This window comes from Lathamus discolor, chromosome 5 (genome assembly GCF_037157495.1).
Source record: "Lathamus discolor isolate bLatDis1 chromosome 5, bLatDis1.hap1, whole genome shotgun sequence".
Classification (NCBI taxonomy): Eukaryota; Metazoa; Chordata; class Aves; order Psittaciformes; family Psittacidae; genus Lathamus; species Lathamus discolor.
In genome coordinates, this window is record NC_088888.1 from 110,487,692 (window position 1) to 110,512,435 (window position 24,744).

The following is a 24,744-nucleotide window of genomic DNA, read 5'->3' on the forward strand; positions in this document are numbered from 1 at the left end:
GCTGCTCTAAGGTCTCTGTGGAGCCTTCGCTTCTCCAGCCTGTCTCTATAGAAGAGGTGCTTCAACCCTCAGAGCATCTTGGTGTCTTTCTCTGGACTTGCTCCAACTCACCCATTCTGCTGAGGAGCCTGAAGTGTTTTTTTCTACCTATCACCCTCATTGGCACTATCTTCCAAGTTGAGTTCCAGTCTCCTCAAACATTTTGCATCCACAGTACTATCTAAGAGTTCCACAGCTCTATACTGCCATTTATTTGATTAGCCACCTCTTCCTCTTCATTCTGACTTGGCTTCTAGCAACCTAGCTCCTGTGCTGGAAGAGACAGTATAGAGTCAATTCCTGTAACCCTTTGCATGCCACTTATGATGGAAATTGCTGTTGTTGTGGGGGTTTTGTTCTATTTTAAAAGTAGGCTAAAGTGCCCTGCAACAGTCTAACACTCCTCATGTGGGACATGCTCCACATGTTCCAAAAGCCTGTGGTTATTCTTCCTGTTCTTCTCTGGATCTATTTCAATTCAAACTCATTTTCTGAAATAGCTCAGAACTTCACACAACACTCCAGCTATCTGTGAGCCACAGGGTTCAATGTCTGGTCTTTATTCCTTTCCTAATTATTCCACATGTCTGATTTTCCTTTTGGCTTTCCTACTGCTCTGTCAAGCTTTCAGCTGACATTTCAACAGAACAAACCATTGTTAAGTCCAGTGAAATAAGCTGACCACTACAGCTGATATGAGGAATATAATTTTTCCTAATACATACATATTTATCACTTTCAGTTTTCTCAACAATCTTACAACTTAATGTATCTCAAATGTAATCTCAAGATCTTCACAGTTGTTTAGCCTGGAAAAAAGAAGGCTCAGGGGAGACCTTATCCCATGTTCCAGTTCTTAAAGGGTGACTACAAAGAAGACAGTGACTCCCTTTTTACAAGCAGTCACATGGGAAAGACGAGGGGTGATATGCACAAGTTACTCCTGGGAAGATTCCAACTGGACACAAGAGGAAAATTTTTCACCCTGAGAACAATCAGACATTGGAATAACCTCCCCAGGGAAGTGGTGACTCCCTAACATTGAACACTTAAGATGTGGCTGGACACGATGCTGGGCCATCCAGTCTAGCTCATGCTTTGCCAAGAAAGGTTGGAGCAGATGATCCTTGAGGCTCCTTCCGAAATGGGATTCTAGGATTCTCCCACCATGCAACAAAACTAAACCCCACTATCTCCACACCTCTTCAAGCCAAGTCCCAGATTTCTTCAGTCCAGTTGGTTTCATCAATTGTTTTAATATCCTAAATTTCATCTTTCAAAGCATATTAGACAGTCTGTACACACCCAGCTATTCATGCTGTTATCATACTAAACTTGCTTACTTGCTTTGGCTTCATTTATCCTCCTTGTAGGTTAGATCTTCGAAGGTCTTCAGAACTTACCAGAACTAATTCTAAACCAAAATTCATTCCTGTTGCTATGTATTTAATATAACTGAAATCCCTGGTCACATCCAAATGAGCCACTGCAATGCAAGACCATAGTTCTTTAAAACAAAGCAAATTCTGAGTTACTGGCAGGGCTTAAACCATGACAAAAATCTCTATTTTCTTCTTACGTTAAAAAGCCTGCCAAATCTGGTTCACAACCAGATTTCTTCCATAGGAAGACTACACCCTTCTCTCTAAATTGGAGAGACATCAATTTGGTGGATGGACCACTCGGTGGATAAAGAGCTGGCTGGATGGCCCCACACAAAGAGTTGTGGTCAATGGCTCGATGTCCGGCTGGAGACCGGTAACGAGTGGTGTCCCTCAAGGATCGGTGTTGGGACCGGTCTTGTTTAACATCTTCGTCACTGACAGGGACAGTGGGATTGAGTGCGCCCTCAGCAAGTTTGCCGATGACATGAAGCTGTGTGGTCCGGTTGATATGCTGGAGGGAAGGGATGCCATCCAGAGGGACCTTGACACGCTTGTAAGGTGGGCTGATGCCAACCTTATGAAGTTCAACCACGACAAGTGCAAGGTCCTACACCTAGGTCGGAGCAATCCCAGGCACAGCTACAGGTTGGGCAGAGAAGAGATTCAGAGCAGCCCTGCAGAGAAGGACTTGGGGGTGCTGGTCGATGAGAAAATGAACATGAGCCGGCTTCAGCGTGCGCTTGCAGCCCAGAAAGCCAACCGTATCCTGGGCTGCATCAAAAGGAACGTGACCAACAGGTCGAAAGAGGTGATCCTGCCCCTCTACTCTGCTCTTGTGAGACCTCACCTGGAGTATTGTGTGCAGTTCTGGTGTCCTCAACATAAAAAGGACATGGAACTGTTGGAACAAGTCCAGAGGAGGGCCACGAGGATGATCAGGGGACTGGAGCACCTCCCGCATGAAGACAGGCTGAGAAAGTTGGGGCTGTTCAGCCTGGAGAAGAGAAGGCTGCGTGGGGACCTAATAGCAGCCTTCCAGTACCTGAAGGGGGCGTATAGGGATGCTGGGGAGGGACTCTTCATCAGGGACTGTAGTGACAGGACAAGGGGTAATGGGTTAAAACTTAAACAGGGGAAGTTTAAATTGGATATAAGGAAGAAATTCTTTCCTGTTAGGGTGGCGAGACACTGGAATCGGTTGCCCAGGGAGGTTGTGAGTGCTCCATCCCTGGTGGTGTTCAAGGCCAGGTTGGATGAAGCCTTGTGTGGGATGGTTTAGTGTGAGGTGTCCCTGTCCATGGCAGGGGGGTTGGAACTAGATGATCTTGAGGTCCTTTCCAACCCTAACTATTCTATGATTCTACATAAAGCCTTGGGGTTTTTTTTATTATTTAACAAGAACAATTAAGTTTCTATATTATCAGGAAGAGCATTCAAAGATGAAAACATGATTATTTCTTCTGTCCTCAGCATACAGCACAGTACCCATGAGGATTCCCAAGCACTTCAAAAATACAAACAAACCTAATCTGCACAAATCTCTCATGAAAATTTGAAGAGGCTGACAGTGAGACCTGCCTTATATTCTGAACTTCCATCAGTTTCAGTCATATCACACTATACCAAGTAAGGAAACTCCTTAGGTAGGGTGGCAGGATAGAGACTTGAAGTGAACTTAAAAGTCTTGCATAAACTAGTGTACAGATAAAAAAAGACTAAGTGTGTGGCTAAAGCCCCATCAGGAAAGTTTTCCAAAGAAAGATTAGACAGATAGAAGTGTAAATGTGTTGGGCTTTTTGAAAAGGAGAAAATTATTATGCATCAGTCCAAAGAAGGGTTGAGGGACAATGGTAACAGTAATAAGGTACCATTATTACAAATCAAGTGCAAGTCTCAAAGCTTGTCTTCCTGTACATGGAATAGGAAGAAGTTAACTAAATTTTCCATAAACCAGACATTCTTGCAGCTGAGAAAAGCAGTGCTAATACATGAGCAATTTCTGTCTTATTATTCTCATTTTCTTCACACTGAGTTTCAGGCAAGTAAGAAAAGACCAAATATTACAAAACCACCAAAGAATGTAGTCTTCAGAACTGAAGATCTTCTAGTCATTGTTCAGTGCTTTCCTGGCATTTAGTTAAGCGACAGACCATTCAGAATATGCATTCTTGATCTAACTATTTAAAGTAACAGACTAACACACAAACATGCACAGAGTATTTCACACTCATATTAAATTAGGCAAACGCTGTAGTCATAGAATATTTTAGTATATATAATACATCTTATGCAAATGGTATTTGGTTTTACATTCAAAATACTAATTATCTTGATTTTTTTTATTTTTCAATTATTTCTAATATAAATATCTTCCTGGATTCTGTTACCAATTATTTGTCAACTAACAGACAAAAACATACTGCTGAAAAGAAACAGGCTTACCTCCATTGCTAATGCTGCTGTTTGTTGATCATAATGGTTCAGAAGATTAGGCATAAAGGTGGTATTGTAAGGCAGGTCCTGGCACATCCGCAAGATGATGGGCTCACAAGAAAATAAACTGTGCCCTCTCGTGTGCCCCATCAAAACATCCCAAAGCCAAAGGTAACAGAACATCCAGCTAATAGCCATCCTCCCACACTGGGAATGGGGCTGGTTGTTGAGCCCAGTCAGAAAGCTCCAACTCCTCATGTACCCCCAGATTTCACTTCAACAGCAATGTTTTCAGTCCTTGTTTAAGGTTCTTCAAAACCGGAATCCTCTTTGCATTCAACATCCTTAGCTCAGTCCAGAAGATGACGTATTAGAGACAAACATGATAGAAATCTTGCCTTTTCTTTTTGAAGTATTATATAGCAAGTGCTAGGTTAAAGTATTAAAATGCTTAACCACATTCCCAAACAATCGACCCCATTGTGACAGAACAGTCAAGTTACTTTCTTCTTTTGTTAGATAACCTAGAATAAAGAACACAACAAAGAGAACATAATAAAAAGCCTTGTAATTGTATAAAACACTTCAGTTCTAAATAGCCTGGCAGACAAATTGCTTCAAGTTCTCATGTGCAAGACTAGAGGGTCCCTTGACAAGTTTTAATCCTGGTTTCAGGCTATTTCTGACAAAAAAGAAGCTGGTATGCTATAAAACTCCACCCAAAAAGGACGGAGAAAATGGGAAATGTATTTACTATGAAGGACTAAATTTAACTGTGTGAGCATTACAATCATTGACCACACTGAAACCTGGCTATTTATGACTCAGCATCTCCGCTGGTACATTCACATAGATAGCATCTCATTAGTTGCATGGCCTCGTAGCTTCTGCTGAATAATTATAAAAGAAAAACAAAACAGTCACCACCACCAATACACAAGTCCCAGCTTGCAGGACTGGAGACTACAGCTCTGCCCAGCAAGCTACAGTCGTGGTTTGGCTCCCTGTGTTCAAATAGATAATTTTAGTTTGGTTGTAAACAACTTATTTGTTGTCTCTAACCCATTTTAATGGCACACATCTCAGCTCTTCCTCTCCAGAAGCCACCATAACAGCCATGGGTAAGCCAGAAGACAGCATTCTTTGAGCGACCCTTTCTCCACAGACTCTTGAAGATGGAGATTGCAAAGGTATTTTGGAGTGTTGCTCTGCCAGTTCCACTCTACCTATAGAGCCAATTCAAACAACAATCGTTCCCCAAGGCTGGAGCTGCATTTTCTCAGCGCTAAGGGGCTGGAGTGGAACAAGCAGAATGGGGACTTCAGCACATAGCACTGAGACAGACCTGTAAAAATATAAAGAGGTCCTTTTCTTAGAATAATTTTGTCTTACAGCAATGAAATTTACAAAATCCAGTCTCCAACCAACTGCTTTTTTAAAAAAATATGGTTAAAAAAGTTAACACTAATTTAGAAATTCTTTTTGAATGGGAGAACCTCAAGCACTCTATCAGTATTCCCAAGAGTAGGCAATCACAAACTTGAGCAGACTTCCTATCTTGAGAGAGTAAATTTTTTCCTTATTCAGGAAAGGAAATAAATTCTACACATTAGCGGAGGAGAAAGTTTTTTCTTTCTCCCTACTGCAAACTTTGTGAGAGCTACAAAAGAGTTAATAACCAGACTCATGCTGGTATCAGCACATCAGAAAAGTTATGTATGCACACTTTGTTTACATAGGCCCATCTTATGGTCAGAAAAATTAAATAGCATATAGCTCTTGAAACTCTCATACCCTTTGAAAGTTGGACTAGATAATCTTGATAGGTTTCTTCTAACCTAAACACTTCTGTGCTTCTCTTTAAAATCATGTGAGGCAACGGTTTTGCTGTAGCTGTACAAGACAGGCTAGGAAAAACAAATATGCAAATAGGAAAAAGACCAAGATGCTAAATATAACCATAATAAATTAGGGTAATTGACAACTTGCTTTCATAGGCTCCTTACTCTCTCACATCTATTGATGGGGTATCCGTCTTTGAGGCAGCCCTGAAGTACATAAAGAATATTAAGACTGTTCCAAACCTAAGCAAAATAGAACATGACCAGGAAAGATCATGACCAGAACCATCCACATCTTAAATCAGGTGGCAGAACCAACACAGCTCAAATCACAGCATCTCACTTATCTTCTGGCCTGTCAACACGCTGAATTTAAAAGATCAAAATTAGCCACAGTGTTTAAGACATGCTACATCTAACCACACCTGACTTTAGTCCAATTTTATAGAATGAAATTATAGACTCACAGAACAGTTTGGCTTTGAGGAGACCTTAATCATTCAGTTCCAGCCCCCTGCCACGGGCAGGGACACCTTCCACTAGAGCAGGTTGTTCCAAGCCCTGTTCAAACTGGCCTTGAACACTGCCAGGGATGGGGTAGCCACAGCTTCTCTATGCAACCTGTGCCAGGGCCTCATCACCCTCACAGGGAACAACTTCCTAACAGCTCATCTAAATCTCCCCCATGTGAGTTGAAAGCCTTTCTCCCTCGTCCTGTCACTACAGGCCCTTGTCAGAAGACCCTCTCTCCTGCTTTCCTGTCAGCCCCTTTAAATACTAGGGGGCTGCTTTGAGGTCTCCCCATAGCCTTCTCTTCTCCAGGCTGAACAAGCCTTGAAAAGCTATGTCCTTCTGATCCTAGGACTTACTTTAAGAATTTGTTGTCTCTCTTAGAAAAAAAACAACAAAACCCAACCCTCAAGCCCACAAAACAAAGCTCTGAACTATGCCATCTGCCAGGCAGCATTACTCAAACCTGAAGACTTCTGCATATTCTCCCATCCTGACCAGAGATTACAAGTTCTAGACAAGCAAAACCGATTTCTACTTAGTTTTGTACAAGCTGCTCAATCCCCTTTGAATCTAGTCCTTTTGATTTCAACATTTTAATAATAGTTCCCCGAACTCAGGAAAAGAAGCCTTTTCAGTTTGTTGTCATCTCCAGAACACTGGTTTCAAGTCTTCTTTTTTTTCCTTTTTGCCCAAAACTTTGGCTGCCAGCTCCAAAAGACTTCATTCAACAGCTTCAGTGAAATTCACTTGCAGTGCGGATTAGCAGTCTACTTCCACACACGCTCCCTGTAATTCTACTGACCACTGCAGGAACGGCACCCGAGAGGTTCAGAAACAGTAGCAGATGAACTGCACTCATACCAATTAATACATTCTATTCTGAAGCCCAAACATTGGGCAAATCCAGGTCAGGATCTAGAGTCTTGGGAAAAACTCCAAGCACACTTTGCACAAATCATCATATTCATGACATTCAAAGCAGAGACTCCAAACAAATCACCCATCCTCTGACTCCCACAACCTCAAACTGAGAAAAAACATGCAAAAACCCAGACTCAGTAAGCCACAAAAAGTTTTAACTGTGCAAAAAGCAGAAAATGAAAAAGTCATGTCTTTTCAAGTCGTTTTCATTTTATGCTCAAGATCTCACTACAACATAGTATCAGAAAGTAAATGAAGAATATATTTACTAGAGACAGAAAAGAACATCAAATTGTATAGCCTAGTCATCTAGTGCCCTTTCATGGAAGAAAAAAACCCACATAAATTCTAGGTAAAATTAAGTGAAAAGACAGCTGTATCATTGCGAAAGAAGACAAAGGCTTTGCAAATGATAACCTATTAATTGGTGTAGACAGACAAATGCTGTAATAAGCAATCTTTAGTGTCAAGATAGTTTCTTACCACAGATCCAGTTCTGTATACTCTTTGTTAAGCCTCTACGTATGAAATTTTGTGGTTATTTTTATATGTACATAGAAACAAAACACAACACCTTCAACGACACTGGGGATAAAAGAGGAGGAGTGGATTCCCACTGATCTACCCCAAGGCACTGCAAAAATACTGCAGCCAAAAGGGGTAGGAAACAACTAGTTTGCCAGTGTGGCTATGGATTTATACATTATTTATAATCATAGGAAGCCTATACAATTCCTGATGTAAAGGATAAATTAAGACATGAATAGACAACTATTATCAAGAATGAAAATCATGAAATAAAAGGGTTGACTCCCACAAGTGATTTTTTATTTCCAAATAAATTTCAAATTACTAAGGGAGAATGAGAAAAAAGTCATCAGACTTCAGAAAGAATGTAGGTGGATTAATTCAGAGTTATCTGTCCCAGAGAAATGGGGTGATAAAACAGCGAACCAGACTCCTCCTGTACAAGTGAGGAGACAAGAGGAGAATGTCACCTTAGTCATTCCCCACCCAGTTCTGATCATGGAGAAAGGAAAGGAACTAATTCATTGCACACAAGCACTAGCAGTGCTTCCCCAGCCCATTCCCACCCACACGAAGGCACAAAAGGAGAATACATTATTATCCCAACTCCATTTTAATTAGTCAGTGGGAAAGAAACTCCAATGCTGAATTCCCCTATTGCACTTCTGTTATGTATTAAGGGAGAACCACATGATAATCCCTCCCATCCTCAATTTCAGTTAAGAGACCGTGAGGAAAGAGGACACATGCTACGCTCTTTCAATCCTCACTGTACTAACAGGGCAGAATGATGAGGCACACAACATCTCCTCTTCCCCTCTCCTTCCTCACAGTGACAAAATGACTGTCCCAGCTCTACCGCAAGGAGGACGGAAAGGCAGAGCTCCTTCATGGTCAGATTCTTCATGTATATGGAGGTACAGGTCTAGCACCTCTCTCCGCTTGAGTTCCTATTGCATGGCAAGCTAAAGGAACTGTAGAGAAGCTAGCTTAGTTTAGGAGATGAGGTAGGGTGCAGACTCAACTAGCATCCCCTTCCCGCTTGAATCCTCACTGTTTTAGAGGTAAAAGGAACAAGTGCACACATGGGACTATCATCCTCTTGGATTCCTGTCACACTGCAAAGGAAAAGGAAGGGTATATATGTACATAAAGCTACATAAGCACCCCTTCCTTGGGTCCCCCGTTGCAACTGCAAAAGGAAGAGAGCGTGTGTATAGAGACAGCATCCCCCCGGACTCTCCCGGCACTGCAAAGCGGAAAGGACGAGGGAGGTATGCATAGAACTAGCATCCCTTTCCTGCGGCTACCGCACTGCAACATGAAAGGAGGGAAACGTGGATCTAGCAACCCCTTGGGTCCCCGCCGCTCCGCAGAAGAAGAGGTGCGGGAGCGAGGAGGGGGAACGGCACCTCTGCTCCTCGGGGGCCCGGTGCACTGCGGGGGGAAGGAAGATCCTCTTTCCCTCCCCTTGAGTCCCTAAGGAAAAGAGAAGGAAAATGCACGGGACGAGCATCCCCTTCTGCTGGTTCCCGGCGCCTGGTAGGGACAGGGGAGCGGGAATGCCCGGGACGAGCATCTGCCGAGGGAGAGGGAATGGATCCAGCATCCCCATGTCGCGCGACGGAGCACAGGACAACCACCTTTCGACTCGGCCCGAAGCAGCCGAGTGGGGGGGACTCAACCCTCCGCTCCGCTCGCTCCCCTGCCCTGAGGGCGCTTCATGGCCGCCCCCCACAGCGCCGTCTCTGAGAACGGGTGTCTGCCTGTGGCGAGAGAGGCGGCCGCTGTAGGGGTGAAAGAACGACACCCCCGACGGAACCCCCCCTCCCACCTTCACATCACACCCCGCTCCGCGCAGCCCGGGGCCCAGATCCCCGCCGTTACCTCAGCGCGGGGTCCCGCCGCTCCGGCCCCGCTCCTCCGCCTCAGGTGGCGGCGGCAGCGACCGCGCCTCCTCGCGCCCGACCCCGCCGCAGCGCGCACCCCGCCCCTCGCCGCCGCCCCGCCCCCCCGGGCCGCCCCGCCCCTCTCCCTGTCCGCACAAACGAGCCAATCCGAACGGCCAGAGCTGGTTGCTAGGTAGAACAGAACCTCCGCTTCGCCGGCTTTCTCGCTGGTGGGATCTGATTGGCTAGCGCGCTCCCGGGGTGTGTGGGGGAGCGGTTTCTATAGCGACGGGAAGCGGCCTGGCGGGAGGAGTAGGCCGCACCGCCCGCGGGCGGGAGGACGCAGGTGAGGGGAGGTCCGGCCCCGCTGCAATGGGGTCCGGGGTCTGAGGGCACACCGCGGTGGATGGATCCCCTGGGAGAGAGTGGAGCACACGGGGTGTGTGGGGAGGGGCTGCGACTGAAGTGGGGCCCGAGGGGACAGGCGCTGAAGGACACTAGGGGGGACAAACGCTGAGTGGCATGGGGAGCCCACAAATACAGCGAGATACAGAGGAACAGAGACAGGACAAACTCCACAGGGTATGTGGAGGGGATATCAGATTCCATAGAATGCAGGGAGGGAGTCTGATGGGATGATTGAGAGACTGGATTGAGAGCAGTCCTAAGGAGAAGGACCCAGAGATGCTGGTCAATGAGAAATGTAACATGACAGTCCCTCATACTTCTACAGCAATATAAGGTACATGAAGTTCAACAAGACCAAGTGCAAGGTCTTGCACCTGGGCTGTGGCAATCCCAAGCACAAATACTGGGTGGGTGAGACTGGATTGAGAGCAGCCCTGAGGAGAAGGGCTTGGGGTGTTGGTCAGTGAGAAGCTCCCCACGACCCAGCAGTGTGTGCTTGAGCCCAGAAACCAACCGTGTCCTGGGTGGCATCACCAGCAGCGTGACCAGCAGGTCAAGGGAGGGGATTCTCCCCCTCTGCTCTGCTCTGGTGAGACTCCCCCACCCACCCCCAGGCCTGTGTCCAGCTCTGGAATCTCCAACATAAAAAGGACATGGAGCTGGTGGAGCGAGTCCCCTGCAGTGCTGCATCCAGCTCTGGGGCCTTAACATAAGGCGGATGTGGAGCTGTTGGAGTGAGTTGAGAGGAGACCACATGCTCTGAGGGCTGGAGCACCTCTGCTATGGAGACAGGCTGAGAGAGCTGGGCTTGTTAAGCCTGGAGAAGAGAAGGCTTCAGGGAGACCTTAGAGCAGCTTCCAGTGCCTAAAGGGGCTGACAAGAAATCTGGAGAGGGGCTTTTGACAAGGGCCTGTAGGGACAGGACAAGGGGGAATGGCCTTAACCTGACAGAGGGGAGATTGACATGAGATCTCAGGCAGAAGTTGTTCCCTGTGAAGTTGGTGAGGCCCTGGCACAGGGTGCCCAGAGAAGCTGTGGCTGCCCAATCCCTGGCAGTGTTGAAGGCCAGGTTGGACGGGGCTTGGAGTGGCCTGGTCTAGTGGAAAGCGTCCCCGCCTGTTGCAGGGGATTGGAACTAGATTGTCTTAAATTGTCTTTGGGTCAATCCAAATCATCCTGTAATTCTGTGATTCTATGAAGATGGAAGTCCCCAGTATGCACCAAGCATGGCCCATATTGTGAGGAAGGAGGGCTCTGATGCACTCACTGAAGAAGGTATAAACACTGCAGTGTGCGATACTGAGATCCTTGAAGCCAGCTGGACAAACATCTGTGTCAAGGTCACAGAGCCTTCCATGGGACTGGGGACAACTATGAGATGATTGATGGGGTAGTGTGGAATACTGACAATGTCATACAGCTGGAGAGGACATGTTAATGGAGGACAGGTTGTTACTATGCAAAGTGCAGTGACAAATGTGGAAGGCTGGGTGATACTAGTGCTTTGCAGCTTGTCAGTTACGGGCTAGGTACAGGGGAAGGAGGTGCACAGTATTGGCCTCCTTGTAAATCACTGCAAATACGCACTTTCCCTCATGCCCTTCTCCCAGTGCCATTTTTATAGATGTCCCTCTACAGATGAGGGTCTCTTTCACATTGTCTTTTCCACACAGAGCTATCCACTTGAGTTTTTTCATTTTGAATGCCCTATAGTTTGGCCTCCACTTCAGTTTGCTTTTGTGTTACTGCTGTTTAAAGCATTTCTTCCACATCATCAATCGTCACACCCTTTATTGCTGATATAATAATTTACAGCGAAAACTACATTCCTGTCTGATCTTGAGGTTAAGTTAAATTCTGTTTATTCACAACTGAACTCCTTGACTGTGCCATGGTTGTCACATGGATTAATGTGATTAGGCTTTTTCTCTGCAAAATACATCCTTAAACCTCTGAGTTCACCAGGCTCTTTTGAACCACAAAGGCTTACTTATGCCATAGAGATGTGGTCAAAAACATTAATAAAGCAGGTTTGCTTCTGAAGGACTTGTTTTGAATATGGTTTGCACCAGTCTCTGGAATGCCATTCCAGAGGGCTAAGCAGAGATTAACCCAGCTAAAGGAAATTATTCCAATGCCTTTAGTTAATATGATATGACCATTGTGTATTGTTAATATTTCTTAAATGCAATCACATTTTTTTAAACCAAGGGCTTGACCCAACTTGTACTAAAATCAGTGAAAGTATTTCCATTGGCTTCAGCAGGATTTTGATCTTGAAATCATCTCACTGTTAGGCAACGCCATTCGTTTCCTGCCCTGTGAAGTTATGTATGTCTTCTTCATACATCTCAAAAAGCACAAATCTCTTGGATCCTCAATCAGTATACTCTTTCCTTCAAACTGTGAACAATCCTAGGTACTCTCTGGCTGTAGTAGCCCAGGCAGTTTTGCTCTTTTTTAACAGTTAAGCTCTGTTGGGCTCACCTGCTCTCTGCAAACCATTTAAGATAACTGCTTTGAAGCGACTGGTGGTCTTTGACCTACTCAAACACAACCAGCTTGAAAATATTGTATATACTCAACAAACTAGATCTTTCCACCAAAATCTCTCTTGCACTGGTATTTACTATGCCTATAATCTGTTTCTATACTGCCTTTTTATTTTCCCTAGAAAAAGGATAATAGATATTTTTCTTAGCATCATGTGCCAATAGCTTTTCATCTTTGGTTAGTGAACCAACATTTTCCTTATATATATTTAAAGTTCTATTACTTGCAAACCTCATTTCACATCTCTTGCTGGTTGAGTTTTTTCATCTTAGAATCACAGAATGGTTGGGGTTGGAAGGAGTCTTAAGGCTCATCTAGTCCCAACTCCTCTGCCATGGGCAGGGACATCTTTCACTAGCCCGGGTTGCTCTAAGCCCCGTCCAGCCTGGTCCTAATTTCACCAAAGAATTCATCCTGTAAACACATGCCTCTGAGGTTGGACTTGGGGTTGCCTCCCTCCCCTTGTCACGATTTTGAGTGTAGCTGGGGAGATGAGGAGCAGAGAGGACACTTGTGTGACTGTGCTGGCAAAGGGGTAGCGAGGGGGGGATGCGCGGCTGGCTCATCACGTATGAAGTTAAAATGTTTGGCTATGCTCACCTTTTTGCCTGATGGTACCTGCCTTTGAAGTGCTGTTTACACATCATGCTCGAACATCAAGTGCAATTTGGGCAGCTCTATGGCATGTACAGCTGTGAATATGACTTCTGCCAGGTGTGTTCTGAGCCACATTTTTTGCACAGAAGGCACATAAGAAGGTCCAGGGACATGACTGTCTCTTTGGAATTCACGGAGGTGCTTTGGGAACGCAGCTGCTCCAACCAAGAAAGCATGTCTGCATAGGGAAACTGGAACATGAATCCAGCATTGGGAGTGTGCTGCAGTGACAACTGATGGTTTTGTGACTAATATAGAAGGTTGTCCCTGAAAAACAGGACACGGTTGCCTGAACCTGTTTTTTTGGCAGTGGAGCTGTTTCTCTAGCTTGTAATACTGTATTTCTGTGCATTGAAAAGGGCAGGGGCCCTTCAGAAAAACAAAACAAAACCAAATAAGTGATCCCATCATAATGCATATCCCAAAACCACCTACTCAGTTGCACAAGAAGCCTCTAACATTGGCCAACTACACAATGTAAGGCCTTAAAATCTTAGTAAGTTTTTTAGCTTTCAGTGGCTTCTGTGGGAAGTTAAAATTGTAGAGTGCAGACAATAAATTATTTAAGGATCTCTATTAAAAAATAAAAAAAAAAAGAAGAGAGAAAGAACTCAGACTCTTGTAATGAACTGATTTCCTAACCATGGACTACACTCCAGCACCAGGGGCAGAGAGAAAGATTGAACAGATTTTTCAATTTTTTTTCTTTCTATTTCTTTGATTCCATAATAACTTAGGAAAGAAAGACAGAAAAACCTAATAAAAAAGTTGATGTCCCCAGACAGATCCTGCAGTGGGGTTTGAAAATTAATCTTCCATTGATACAGACAGGAATTTTTTCTGGGAAAGGAATGGGGGACTGGGCTTTCATGAAGATGTGTCTTGTGAGCCTCAGAGCTAGAATATAGTTTTGCTTGGTGGGTTTTGAGGTACTTGGGGCAACACAGTATTGGAGTTACTTAGCGAATTTGCCTTTTTTTTCCAAAAGTCCCATTATTCGTCTTGCCACCATGAAGCTTTAAAGTGATCTGAAGTGTTTACTTAAAGAATGCCTAATAATTGCATGCAGGGAACTGAGATAGTTTTTAATGTGGTAAAGGAATGACTTGGTTGTCAGGCTGCTGCAGTTTAAGCCTCCAGTCTGGAAATGGGATACCTAAGGTGTGCAATGACATAATCTGCTGAATTGTATAATGAATTGCTGCAGGCTAGAAGACGAAGGAAAAAAAGCTTTTCCTTTGTTTAGACAAGAATTTATGAAGAAATTACTATGTCTGAACAAAGTCCACTTACTTGGTGTCACAAAAGGGAAGGGAAAATTTAGTTAAATGTCTGATTTACTCCACATAGACATTTTTGTTTAAAAGAGCAGCAGTCAGTTCAAGGCTTCAAAACCAATCTGCTGAACGCAGGACCCTGAGAAATTTTAGTGCACTCTCAACCATTCTGGATTTCATTCTTTCGTTAAGTGTAACAGAAACAAACTGGCCCTTTGAGAGTTGGCATTATATGCCATCAGAATCAGAAAAATGTAGCTAGTGTCATTTAAGTAGATGCACAAGTTACCTTCAATTTTTAGTGCCAACAACTGGAAAGAGAAATTTCAGGTACTTTCTAGCTTGCTGCAAATAGTCTTTTGTGATCACTCATGCACCAAAATCAAAGGCTTATTCAATAACCGTTGTGATGGGGAAGACCTGCTTCATACTTAATTATATGACATTAGTACACAGAGGTTCAATGGGGAAATCTGGCCTTTACTGCCACGGTTACTGTGGGTACATGAAATAAAAGGCCTCACCCTAATTGTCTTTCAAATAATTCTACTTGTATCATTGCTATGCTATGAAATCATTGGATTCTTTCTACAAATTATTTGCTTTTCATTCGCATACTATAATGGAATAGCACAGATATAATTTTGGTCTTTGTTCTGTTCAGACTCTGTTCCTGTGTCTATGGCATTTGCACCTCCTAGAAACATGGAAGGCCCCAAGCTACAGACCAAGATGAGCACATGGACTCCACTGAATTCTCAACTTATGAATGACAAGGCAAGTTCTGTGCAAATGGGTGAAATTCATAGAATCCCAGAATTGCTGAGGTTGGAAAGGACTTCTGGAGATCATCTAGTCCAACCCCTCATGGCAAAATCACACAGAGCTCAGGATCTTGGCCAGTCAGTTTGGAATGTGCTCAAATCCCAAGACAAATTCTCAAGGTCACTTCACAAATTCTCAAGTCCTAGAAAAAATTAACTTATGTTCTGCCTGTGTAGGTCATGAGTACTGTAATAAGAACTTTACTATTAGAAGTATGTATATATCAAACACACATACAGTCTTTATTATATATACATATAATTAAAAACTATTATTATGTAAAAATTGGAAGTTCTAATGTACATTGTTTAAAGTATACAAGTATTTAGTTTAAGTGTTGTTATTTTGCCAAATCAGTTGTTTTCAAACTAAAAATTTGTATTAGTTTCGTAGTGAAAGTTACCAGATAATTCTTTTTCTGCACCACAAGGCTTTAGTTTAAGACCAGAGCAAACTGAGTGTCAGAGTAAGTTTCTGAGTGGCCAGTGTGCTCTATCTCAGCTCGTAGGAGAGGCCTCCGTATCCATGCCCTGGCTTCTCTGCTGAGCCTTGCAGTGATAAGCCTCACTTGATATTTTGGAAACTGAAGTGATGCATTCAATTTATAAATAACAAGATGCATTTCCTAACCTCCCACTCTTTATACTATATATGTTCATGTGTCACCAGGAGCATATTACTCCCTTGGAATTCAGTTTAAATGTCTTTTGATGATTCATAGCATTTAATCCAGAGAGGGCCATTACATCAGGTAGCCTGGCTTCCTGGATTTCTTGGCCCCTCTTGTTTCACACAGTTCTCTCAGTCTTGAGTTCAGGAGCTAGAATTTGGCTAAAATATATCTTCCGCGAAGGTATCCAGACTTCCTTTGGGGTTAAGAGTCTTATAAAATAAAAATTTCATCACTTCCCTAACAATTTTCTCATGATTAATCAATCCCCTATACCATGTAAAGATGAAACCTTGGTCCTGTCTGAATACCTGTAGCATGAGCATCCATTATTTAAATCTTCCCCTGATAGCTTATTAAATTCTCCTGTAACCAGTATTTTTCCCTTGTGGAAGGACTTTTACTCTGCTTCAAGCCAACACTTGAACTTTTTTTGATAAACTAAACAGATTGAGCTCTTTGATGTCTTTTCAATCTGGCATATTCTGCAGCCTTTGAATCATGTTAAGGTCTGTCTCCTACACCCTTTAAAACATATTTTTACAGATGCACATCACTGTATGATCTAACATAGCATGTTAGATCTAACTAGTATTAATCTAACTAGAAATTAAGTATGATCTAATTAGAAATAAATATAGGGGTGAAACCACCCCTTACCATCTCTTAATCATCTGCTCCTTAGGCAGTCTGATGTTGCATTGGGCTGCAGCAAAACTTTTAGAAGTTCATATTGGATTGTTGTATACTCCAATGCTAAATGATGTTCCAGATAGGAAAGAACATACCATAAGTTCAGTGATTAAATTCATGATAACAAATGTTTGCTTGTTTCTGATCCAGGTTTTAAAGCATTGACCTGCCTGAAACTTCTTTTTATATATCAGCGTACTGCTCTGCACTGTTAGCAGAAAAAAAAAGTACTTCCAACAAAATCACTGCTGACAGCTGAAATGAGGAGATAATCCAATTGATATATAGATATAAGGAGCTAGTGAGTGAGAAGGTGCCATTTTCATACAACCAGATCTCTGTTTATTTCTGCGTTCTTGAGTTAACGAAAACACAAAGAGAGAAAATAATTTATAGATAGGAGGTATGTGAAAAACAAGTGAGAAGATGAAAGCATAGAGAAAAGAGATGTGTGAGAAATGTACTTGTTAGAAGAGACAATGAGGGGCAGGAGTGGTGGGAATTCATTCAGCTGCTGCCTCCATCTATGGTTTTCTACCATTACAGCAGCTGTTAGAATTAGAATGGTTTGGGTGGGAAAGGACCTTAAAGCTCATCCAGTTCCAACACCCATGTCACCTGCAGAGACACCTTCTATTAGGCCAGGTTGCCCCAAGCCCTGTCCAACCTGGCCTTGAACGCTGCCAGGGATGGGGCAGTCACAGCTTCTCTGGGCAGCCTGTGCCAGGGCCTCACCACCCTCACAGGGAAGAATCTTCTCATAATACCTAATCTTAATCTCCCCTCTTTCAGTTTAAAGACATTACCCAGAACACAAAAGACTATCCAGGGTGTTACTACTGAGACACAGGCAGTCATGATTGTTTTAAAGTCAGGATCACCGTCAGGAAGAGATGAAAAGCAAGAAATCAGAACTAGGAAAACTCAAATTATGTAGCATTCATAGTCAGAAAACCAGAGGTAGAGTCTTAGATATGCCAAAGTTGTGCTACAGTCAGGAATGACATAACGAGGGGGCAGCCTGCTCACCTGCTGCAAAACCAGATAGACTTTATCATCAGCCCTGCTGAGTGCAGTGGTGTGCTGCCATTAAGGAAGGGATGGAAATCAGAAGATGATTTGCCTTCTGCTGGGCAGTAATTCAGGTGTGGGGTAGAAGAACCACCAGTGGCATTTGCAGCAAGGGGTGGAAGGATTTGCTAGGCAGCCTTGAATTTGAGCTTATTTAAGACCACCTGAAGACATAGATATGAGATGGCAGATCTTAAGAGTAACCTAGGCTTCAGGCTGTGTCCAAGGCCAGCCAGCTGTACACTGTAGGTATAACTCCAAGGCCTTGGAGGACAGGACAGTAAACATGGGCTTGATCAAGGCAGAGGATGATTACACCAATTTTGGGCCATTCTGTTGCTAATTATTGCTTCCCAGTGCCTGGAGTAGGCAGAACTTTCTGGCTGGGTTGGCTCAGATGTATTTCCAAGAATGCTGAAAGCAAATATGTCTCTCTTTGATCAAAGACCATTAACATTGCTTTCAGTTATATAAATAGCTCCCTGCTTCACTTGAATTATCCAACCCCAAACTTAGATCTTTGACTATTCATCATTCGCTTGTGGCAAATCCTTTTCCAAGTTCTGCTTGTTAAGTTTGTTTTTTTTACACTGCCAAGTGTCCCACATGCAAATAAAGCAAAAAGTAACTGTCAACATACAAATAAAAGAAATGTCATTTTCCACCCCTCTCAAGAGACACTCCTGCTGAGAGAGACAGAACTAATACTGTCAACTGTTGCACCAGACATCCACACTGATAATATCTCTGCAGGAACCTTCTTTGCTGGCTGTCATATCAATAACATGTTTGGAGTTTATAATGATCACACATATTTTCCTAGTTGTGGTTAATAGCTGATTTTACATGCAGTTACAAGCTCTTTGATCTGTCTTCTGGAAAAATCATGTACAGCATTTCTTCACTTCCCAGGTCACAATCCTGAGTACAGAAGGCAGTTTTGTGGTAGTGGGAAGCCATGTGCTAGTGCTTTCAGGTCTAGCTCCCTATGGATAAGGGTCAACATCGTAAGTCCTCCACTGTATTTTGCTACTGATCATCCTCCATGTTGTCACTGTAGAATGGCCAGGGAACAACGACTGGTCTTGTTGTGTTACTCCTAAGGGTCTTGCTGTGTTAAGATTGAAACCGTCACTAGGGCTGTGTGTGTGGTACCAGTGTTGTATCCTTTCTAGAAGATTTCAGGCACTCAGTGTCTCCAACTCAGGAAAACTGAAAATTCCAAAATAAAGAAGTAGGAAGCCAAGCTTCTGATCTCAGCAAGCACATGAGACATCACGCATCACTGTATGCCCACGAGAGTAGGGTGCTATGTTGGTACATCATGTGGGCAGCAGCTGCAAAGCAGGAAGCTGAGAGGTAGCACATTGCAGCCACTCTGCAGAGCTGTTCTTCACAGTCCTGCACATAGAGGCCTTGAACTTTAGAGAGTTTTCTGCAGTGAAAGGAACCTTCCACAGGATCCAGGCTGTAGAGTTGAAGGTCAGGAAGAAGTAGATGAGATCTTTCTGGATGAAGCCTTGGTCCTTTTGGGGAACTTTAACCCAAAGGACTGGTTTGGGATGTGAAGGTCAGGGGCAATTTTGGCAGCAGTGACCAGGAGATGATAGAGTTCAGAATACCTAGCAGAAAAAGCAAGACTATTATCAGGATCACAAACCCACACTTCAGGATAGCCGACTTTGACCTCTTCAAGGATCTATGTGGAAGAATCACATGGAATGTGGTCCTAGAGAGAAGACAGCTCCAGGAAAAAGGGTTCATTTTCAGACTTTAGTGAGGCTTTCAGTACTGTCTACCATAACATCCTCATAGACGAACTGATGAAGTGCAAATGAAGAGTGGGGTGGACTGAAAACTGACTTACTGGCCTCAAAGGATTGTGATCAGCAGCATAAGTCCAGCTGGAGGCCAGACACTAGTTGAGTATGTCAGGGGTTACACTGGGGCCAGGATCATTTAAAATCTTCATTAACTACTTGGATGATGGGGCAGAGTGCACCCTCAGCAAGTAATTGTAGATGATACAGAATTGGGAAGAGTAGTTGATAGGCTAGATGTTTGTCTCAGTTCATAGAATCATCAAACAGCCAAGGTTGGAAGGGACCTGAAAAGATCATCTGGTCCAACATTTCATGGGAAAGGGAGCCTAAATGAGATTCTCTAGCCTCCTGTCCAGTTGTGTATTGAAATGCCAGCAAAGGAGACTCTACTGTGTCTCCGAGCAGGTTGTTCTGGTGATTAAGAAGAACCTTGACAGGCTGGAGAAATGGTCTGACTGTCTGGAAGGCAGACAGAATGACATGGGGGGTCTGGTGAACACCAAGTTGACCATGAGCCAGCAAAGAAGGCCACCATTTTCCTGGGCTACATTAGGAAGAGTGTAGGTGGCAGGTCAAGGGAGGTGATCCTTCCCCTCTACTCAGCACTGGTGAGGAAAGATCTGGGCTCCCCAGTAGAAAACATGGACTTAATGGAAGAAAACCAATGTTAGGCTGCAAAAATGATTAAGGTTGAGAGATCTGAGGCTGTTCAGCCTGGAGAAGTGAGGTTGATTGAGGACCTTATCAATGTATATAGATATCTGATGGGAGGTGTAAAGAAGACAGGGCCAGACTCTTCTTGGTGACATTCAGTGAACAGACAAAAGGTGACAGACACAAATTAAAATACAGGAAGTTGCATTTAAGTGAAATATATATATATATTATAAAATCTTACTGTGAGGGTTGCTGGAACAGGTTGCCCAGGGGGGTTGTGGAGTCTCCTACACTGGAGATATTCAAGGCCTGCCTGGACAAGTTCCTGTGTGATGTACTGTAGGTTACCCTGCTCTTGCAAGGGGGTTGGACTAGATGATCTTTTGAGGTCCCTTCCAACCCTTGGGATTCTGTGATTCTGTGAGGGTGATCACACACTGTAACAAGGTGCCACAGAAGTTGTGGGGTCTCCATCAAAGAAGATATTCAAAAGCCATCTGGACATGGCCTTGAGCAACTTGCTTTAGTCCAAACACCTTAGCAGGGAGTCTGGACTGAAGGATCTCCACAGGTACAGAATCATAGAATAGTTAGGGTTGGAAAGGACCTTAAGACCATCTCGTTCCAACCCCCCTGCCATGGGCAGGGACACCTCACACTAAACCATCTCATCCAAGGCACTGTCCAACCCGGCCTCGAATGCCACCAGGGATGGAGCATTCACAACCTCCCTGGGCAACCGATTCCAGTGTCTCACCACCCTTACAGTAAAGAACTTCTTCCTTAGATCCAATCTAAATTTCCCCTGTTTAAGTTTTAACCCATTACCCCTTGTCCTATCACTACAGTCCCTAATGAAGAGTCCCTCCCCAGCATCCTTATAGCCCCCCTTCAGATACTGGAAGGCGGCTATGAGGTCCTCATGCAGCCTTCTCTCCTCCAGGCTGAACAGCCCCAACTTCCTCAGCCTATCTTCATGCAGGAGGTGCTGCAGTCCCTTGATGGTCCTTGTGGCCCTCCTCTGGACTTGTTCCAACAGTTCCATGTCCTTTTTATGTTGAGGACACCAGAACTGCACACAATACAGGATCACCCCCTTCGACCTGCTGGTCATGCTCCTTTTGATGCAGCCCAGGATACGGTTGGCTTTCTGGGCTGTGAGCACATACTGTCGGCTCATGTTCAGTTTCTCATCGACTAATGCCCACAAGTCCTTCTCCACAGGGCTGCTCTAAATATGGAAGTTTCTTCCAAACTCTTCCATTCAGTGATTCAGTTTATATTTTGTAGATTGGTTTTCAAGATGTATTTTTCTTAGGACACATTGAATCTCCTTTAAATATTCAATTTTGTTTGTGTGTTTTATAGGTATTTGAAGAAAGAAGAGCCTTGCTTGGAAAATGGGTAAACTTTTCCCTTTAAATGTTATATTTAAATATATTTATTATACTTAAATATTTCTGAACTGAGGAAGAGATTACTATAATGGAAATGTAAAACATTTTTGTTTTGAAAAACAGGTTAATTTCCTTATGTGAAAGTGAGCTAGCTGTAACTGCTCTACTTGCAAGGAAGGTAAAAGTGTAAATTTCCTTAGTACCCACATCTGTAAGCTCTGAACATGGGAAATCATATCCCATCTGAAATGGGATAAGAAACCCTGGAAAAAGGTCTGTGAAGTCTTCAAAGAACATACTGGATGTTTGGGTATTGCCGTTGCCTGCTAGCAGGTCTTTGAAACCCATAACTAGTGGCATGTTATCTACCAAATGCACACATATGGCTCCTCATACTGTAACCACTGAGGACCTCACAATTTTTTGTTGTCATTATCTTCACAGCTCAAACATAAGACAGAAAAGTGCTGTCACCCTGTTTTGTAGATGAAAAAATGAGGCATAGAAAGACATGAGATGGGATTTGTCTGCCCCAACCACACATGACTGCAAGTTAGGCAGTCAGGCTGGGGTTTCTCTGGCCGGGTGGCTATGTCTGAAACATAATATTCAAGCCTGTCTAGTCTGGTCATCACAAGCTCCTTGTAGAGTCAGCAGAGAGAAGACAGTGCTTCCAGAAGGTAATTCGTCTCACTTACTGTAGGACAAAAGATCAGCCCTCTAGGGGCGCCTGTTTCTTCCCACAGCCTATGAGGGGAGAGTCATACCACGCTGCTTGAAAGCAGTACAACTCTAATTGACCTATGCTGAAAGCCAATAGCAGAGCATGCAAGGACACAAAATTTGCCTGAATCCTAAGCTCACCCATTAAATATCACATGGTGTTTTTTATATGGCAAAATCCATGTACTATCCAACCACTGTGGGAAAGCAGCTATAGTCTGCTCAGTCTCTTATGGAAAAAGGAATATAGACTCAGGGATGTTATTGCAATAAATGATTCAGCTGAAGGTATTGGCTCAGTAGTAACTGTATGGTTGAGCCCTGTGCACGTCTTTGTAAATAGAACCCAAGATCCAGTTATATGGTCATAGATGATATAAAAGCTAAACAGAAATACAGAAATGATGCTTGATAAAAGTATTTGCACAGTAACTTAATTTGAACTATGATGCTTAGTCTTTATGCCTAATAGGTCACTCGTGGAAATTTTTTGCATGTGAACTGGTCTTTACAGACAAGGATTTTGATTTGAAGCTCATAAACTTTATTCATCTTGATAGAAAATATGCTTCATATCTTGTTGACATGCATGCATTTTGATAACAAGGAATTTCACAGGCACCAAGAAAACAAAATGATTGAATTATTGTTGTTCAAAAAACACCTTTTAGCATGACTGTCAGTAACTGACAGACCTAAAACCTGTCTCCTGAACACTGCTGGATGTTTTAAAATGCCCATGGGATATACCAGCAAAAGGGCAAAAATATTTTCATTAGAACTCTCACTGAAAGAACCAAAAATCTGGAAATACCTTTCTTCCAAACACACATCAGAGTGCTGAATCATCTTCTGAAAGGTTACATTTCTGACCCTTCATATGACACAAGATCAGTAGCTCTCATCACGCTCCTGCAGAGCTATTTCTCTTGTGGTTCTGCCATCTGTCATACTGATGCAAAGGGTGCAGAAAGCACAAAAGCTGCTCTTAACTCCCTTCAAAGTCTGTGGCATTATAGTATCTGGTATGCAAAGCCTAGAGCACTTTGTGTTTGAGAGAAACTGTGTCAAGAAATCATAGTGCTCAGGGCAGGAGTCTTAACACTGATTCACATGACCTTCTCAAAGTGCCCTCAGGAAATATGGACTAGATGGAACTGTTGAAGGGGAGGGGTGTATAGCTGGGAACCCACAGCCAATGTTGTAAATGCTTTATTATGAAACTGGAAGGCTGAAGTCTGTCCTGAAGTCCAGAATTGATAAGCTTTCTCAGTAACATCTGGATGATGGAATGGAAAGTACATACTCATCTGCAGATGATACCAGGCTTGGAGGAATTTCATGGATTTTGGAAAGTAAAAATCAGAATTAAATGATCTGCAGTTTAATAAGGGCAAGTGAAAAGTGCTGCGTATTAAGAAAGACATTTACAAAAACTGCAGAATTGAGAAAATCCATTAAAAATTGCTGGGAACTATGGTGGATTGCAAATTGAACATAAGCTGACAGTGTCTTAGAATTGTAATAAAGGGAAATATCCCGAAGGGTTGTCTGAAAGGCAGAGCCATGCTTCATTCTGCTCCCTGCATTTTGAGAAAGCTGAGATCCAATTGGATATGCTTTTGAGAACAAGTCAGATGTGAGAAGAGTCTCAGGTCCAGAAAAGTATGAAAATAATCTCTTTACTGTAGGGAGGATGGAGGAAAGATGTAATAATGTATTTCCAATGACACACAAAGGATGTCCAAAAAGAGGAAGGGAATGATCTGATCTCAGTGTTCACATTGGATAGGACAAGGAATCATGGACTTGTATTGCACTGATGGAGGGGCAATTTAGACACAAGCAAAATCCAGTGCTACAGATAATTCACTGCTGGAATGGTCTGCCTAGGGGTCAGGGGTGTGATCTCCATTACTGGAGTCTTTTGAGAACAGGTCAGGCAAACCCATGTCAGGAATGGTTTAGGTAGAGTGGATCCTGCCTTGTGGCAGGAGATGAATCAGCTGAGTGTTTCTCAACCTTTTTACACTGAAGGACCATCCAACCTTCTGGGAAAGCAGAACAGGTTGCCTTGTGTGGCATTGCCACAGCAGTTTTCCTTGACAGCCAAATAACGATTAAACTTTGGCTGCTCATTGTTCATTTTATTTTATCTTCGTGATTTTATTTGCATGCATCCAGGGACTATGTATGTGCACTTTCATTTAGTTATTTTTTTTCCAGTTGTGCCACAGAACATCTTTGATGTCTCCCAGGCTTGTTGTGGTCCATAAAACATGGGTTGAGAAACAATGAACTAGCTGACCTGAAGGGATGTCATTTCTCTGTTTCTGCACTGCTGGACAGTCCCAAAGGGCATGGGACTGGCTGTGCCATCACTTGCACCATCCAAGATGCTCAATGGGACCCTCTACAATTTTTTAGCTGTTTCAGATTGT

General features: G+C 43.4%; 2 protein-coding genes across 3 annotated transcripts in view; one reads left to right on the plus strand and one right to left on the minus strand.

The window, feature by feature from the left end:
- FZD3 (frizzled class receptor 3) overlaps positions 1-9,640 on the minus strand; it is a 65,317-nt gene extending 55,677 nt beyond the window's left edge. The window contains exons 1-2 of the mRNA XM_065681911.1: positions 9,548-9,640; positions 3,867-4,381 (exon numbers count right to left, since the gene is read on the minus strand). Coding sequence (XP_065537983.1) covers positions 3,867-4,115 — 249 coding nt within the window. The 5' untranslated portion in view covers positions 4,116-4,381; positions 9,548-9,640. The remainder of the gene's footprint in view (positions 1-3,866; positions 4,382-9,547) is intronic.
- A 207-nt stretch (positions 9,641-9,847) lies between these two features.
- FBXO16 (F-box protein 16) overlaps positions 9,848-24,744 on the plus strand; it is a 38,824-nt gene continuing 23,927 nt past the window's right edge. For both annotated transcript variants that reach the window (XM_065681913.1, XM_065681914.1), the window contains exons 1-3: positions 9,848-9,895; positions 15,109-15,221; positions 21,552-21,587. In XM_065681913.1, coding sequence (XP_065537985.1) covers positions 15,126-15,221; positions 21,552-21,587 — 132 coding nt within the window. In that variant the 5' untranslated portion in view covers positions 9,848-9,895; positions 15,109-15,125. The remainder of the gene's footprint in view (positions 9,896-15,108; positions 15,222-21,551; positions 21,588-24,744) is intronic.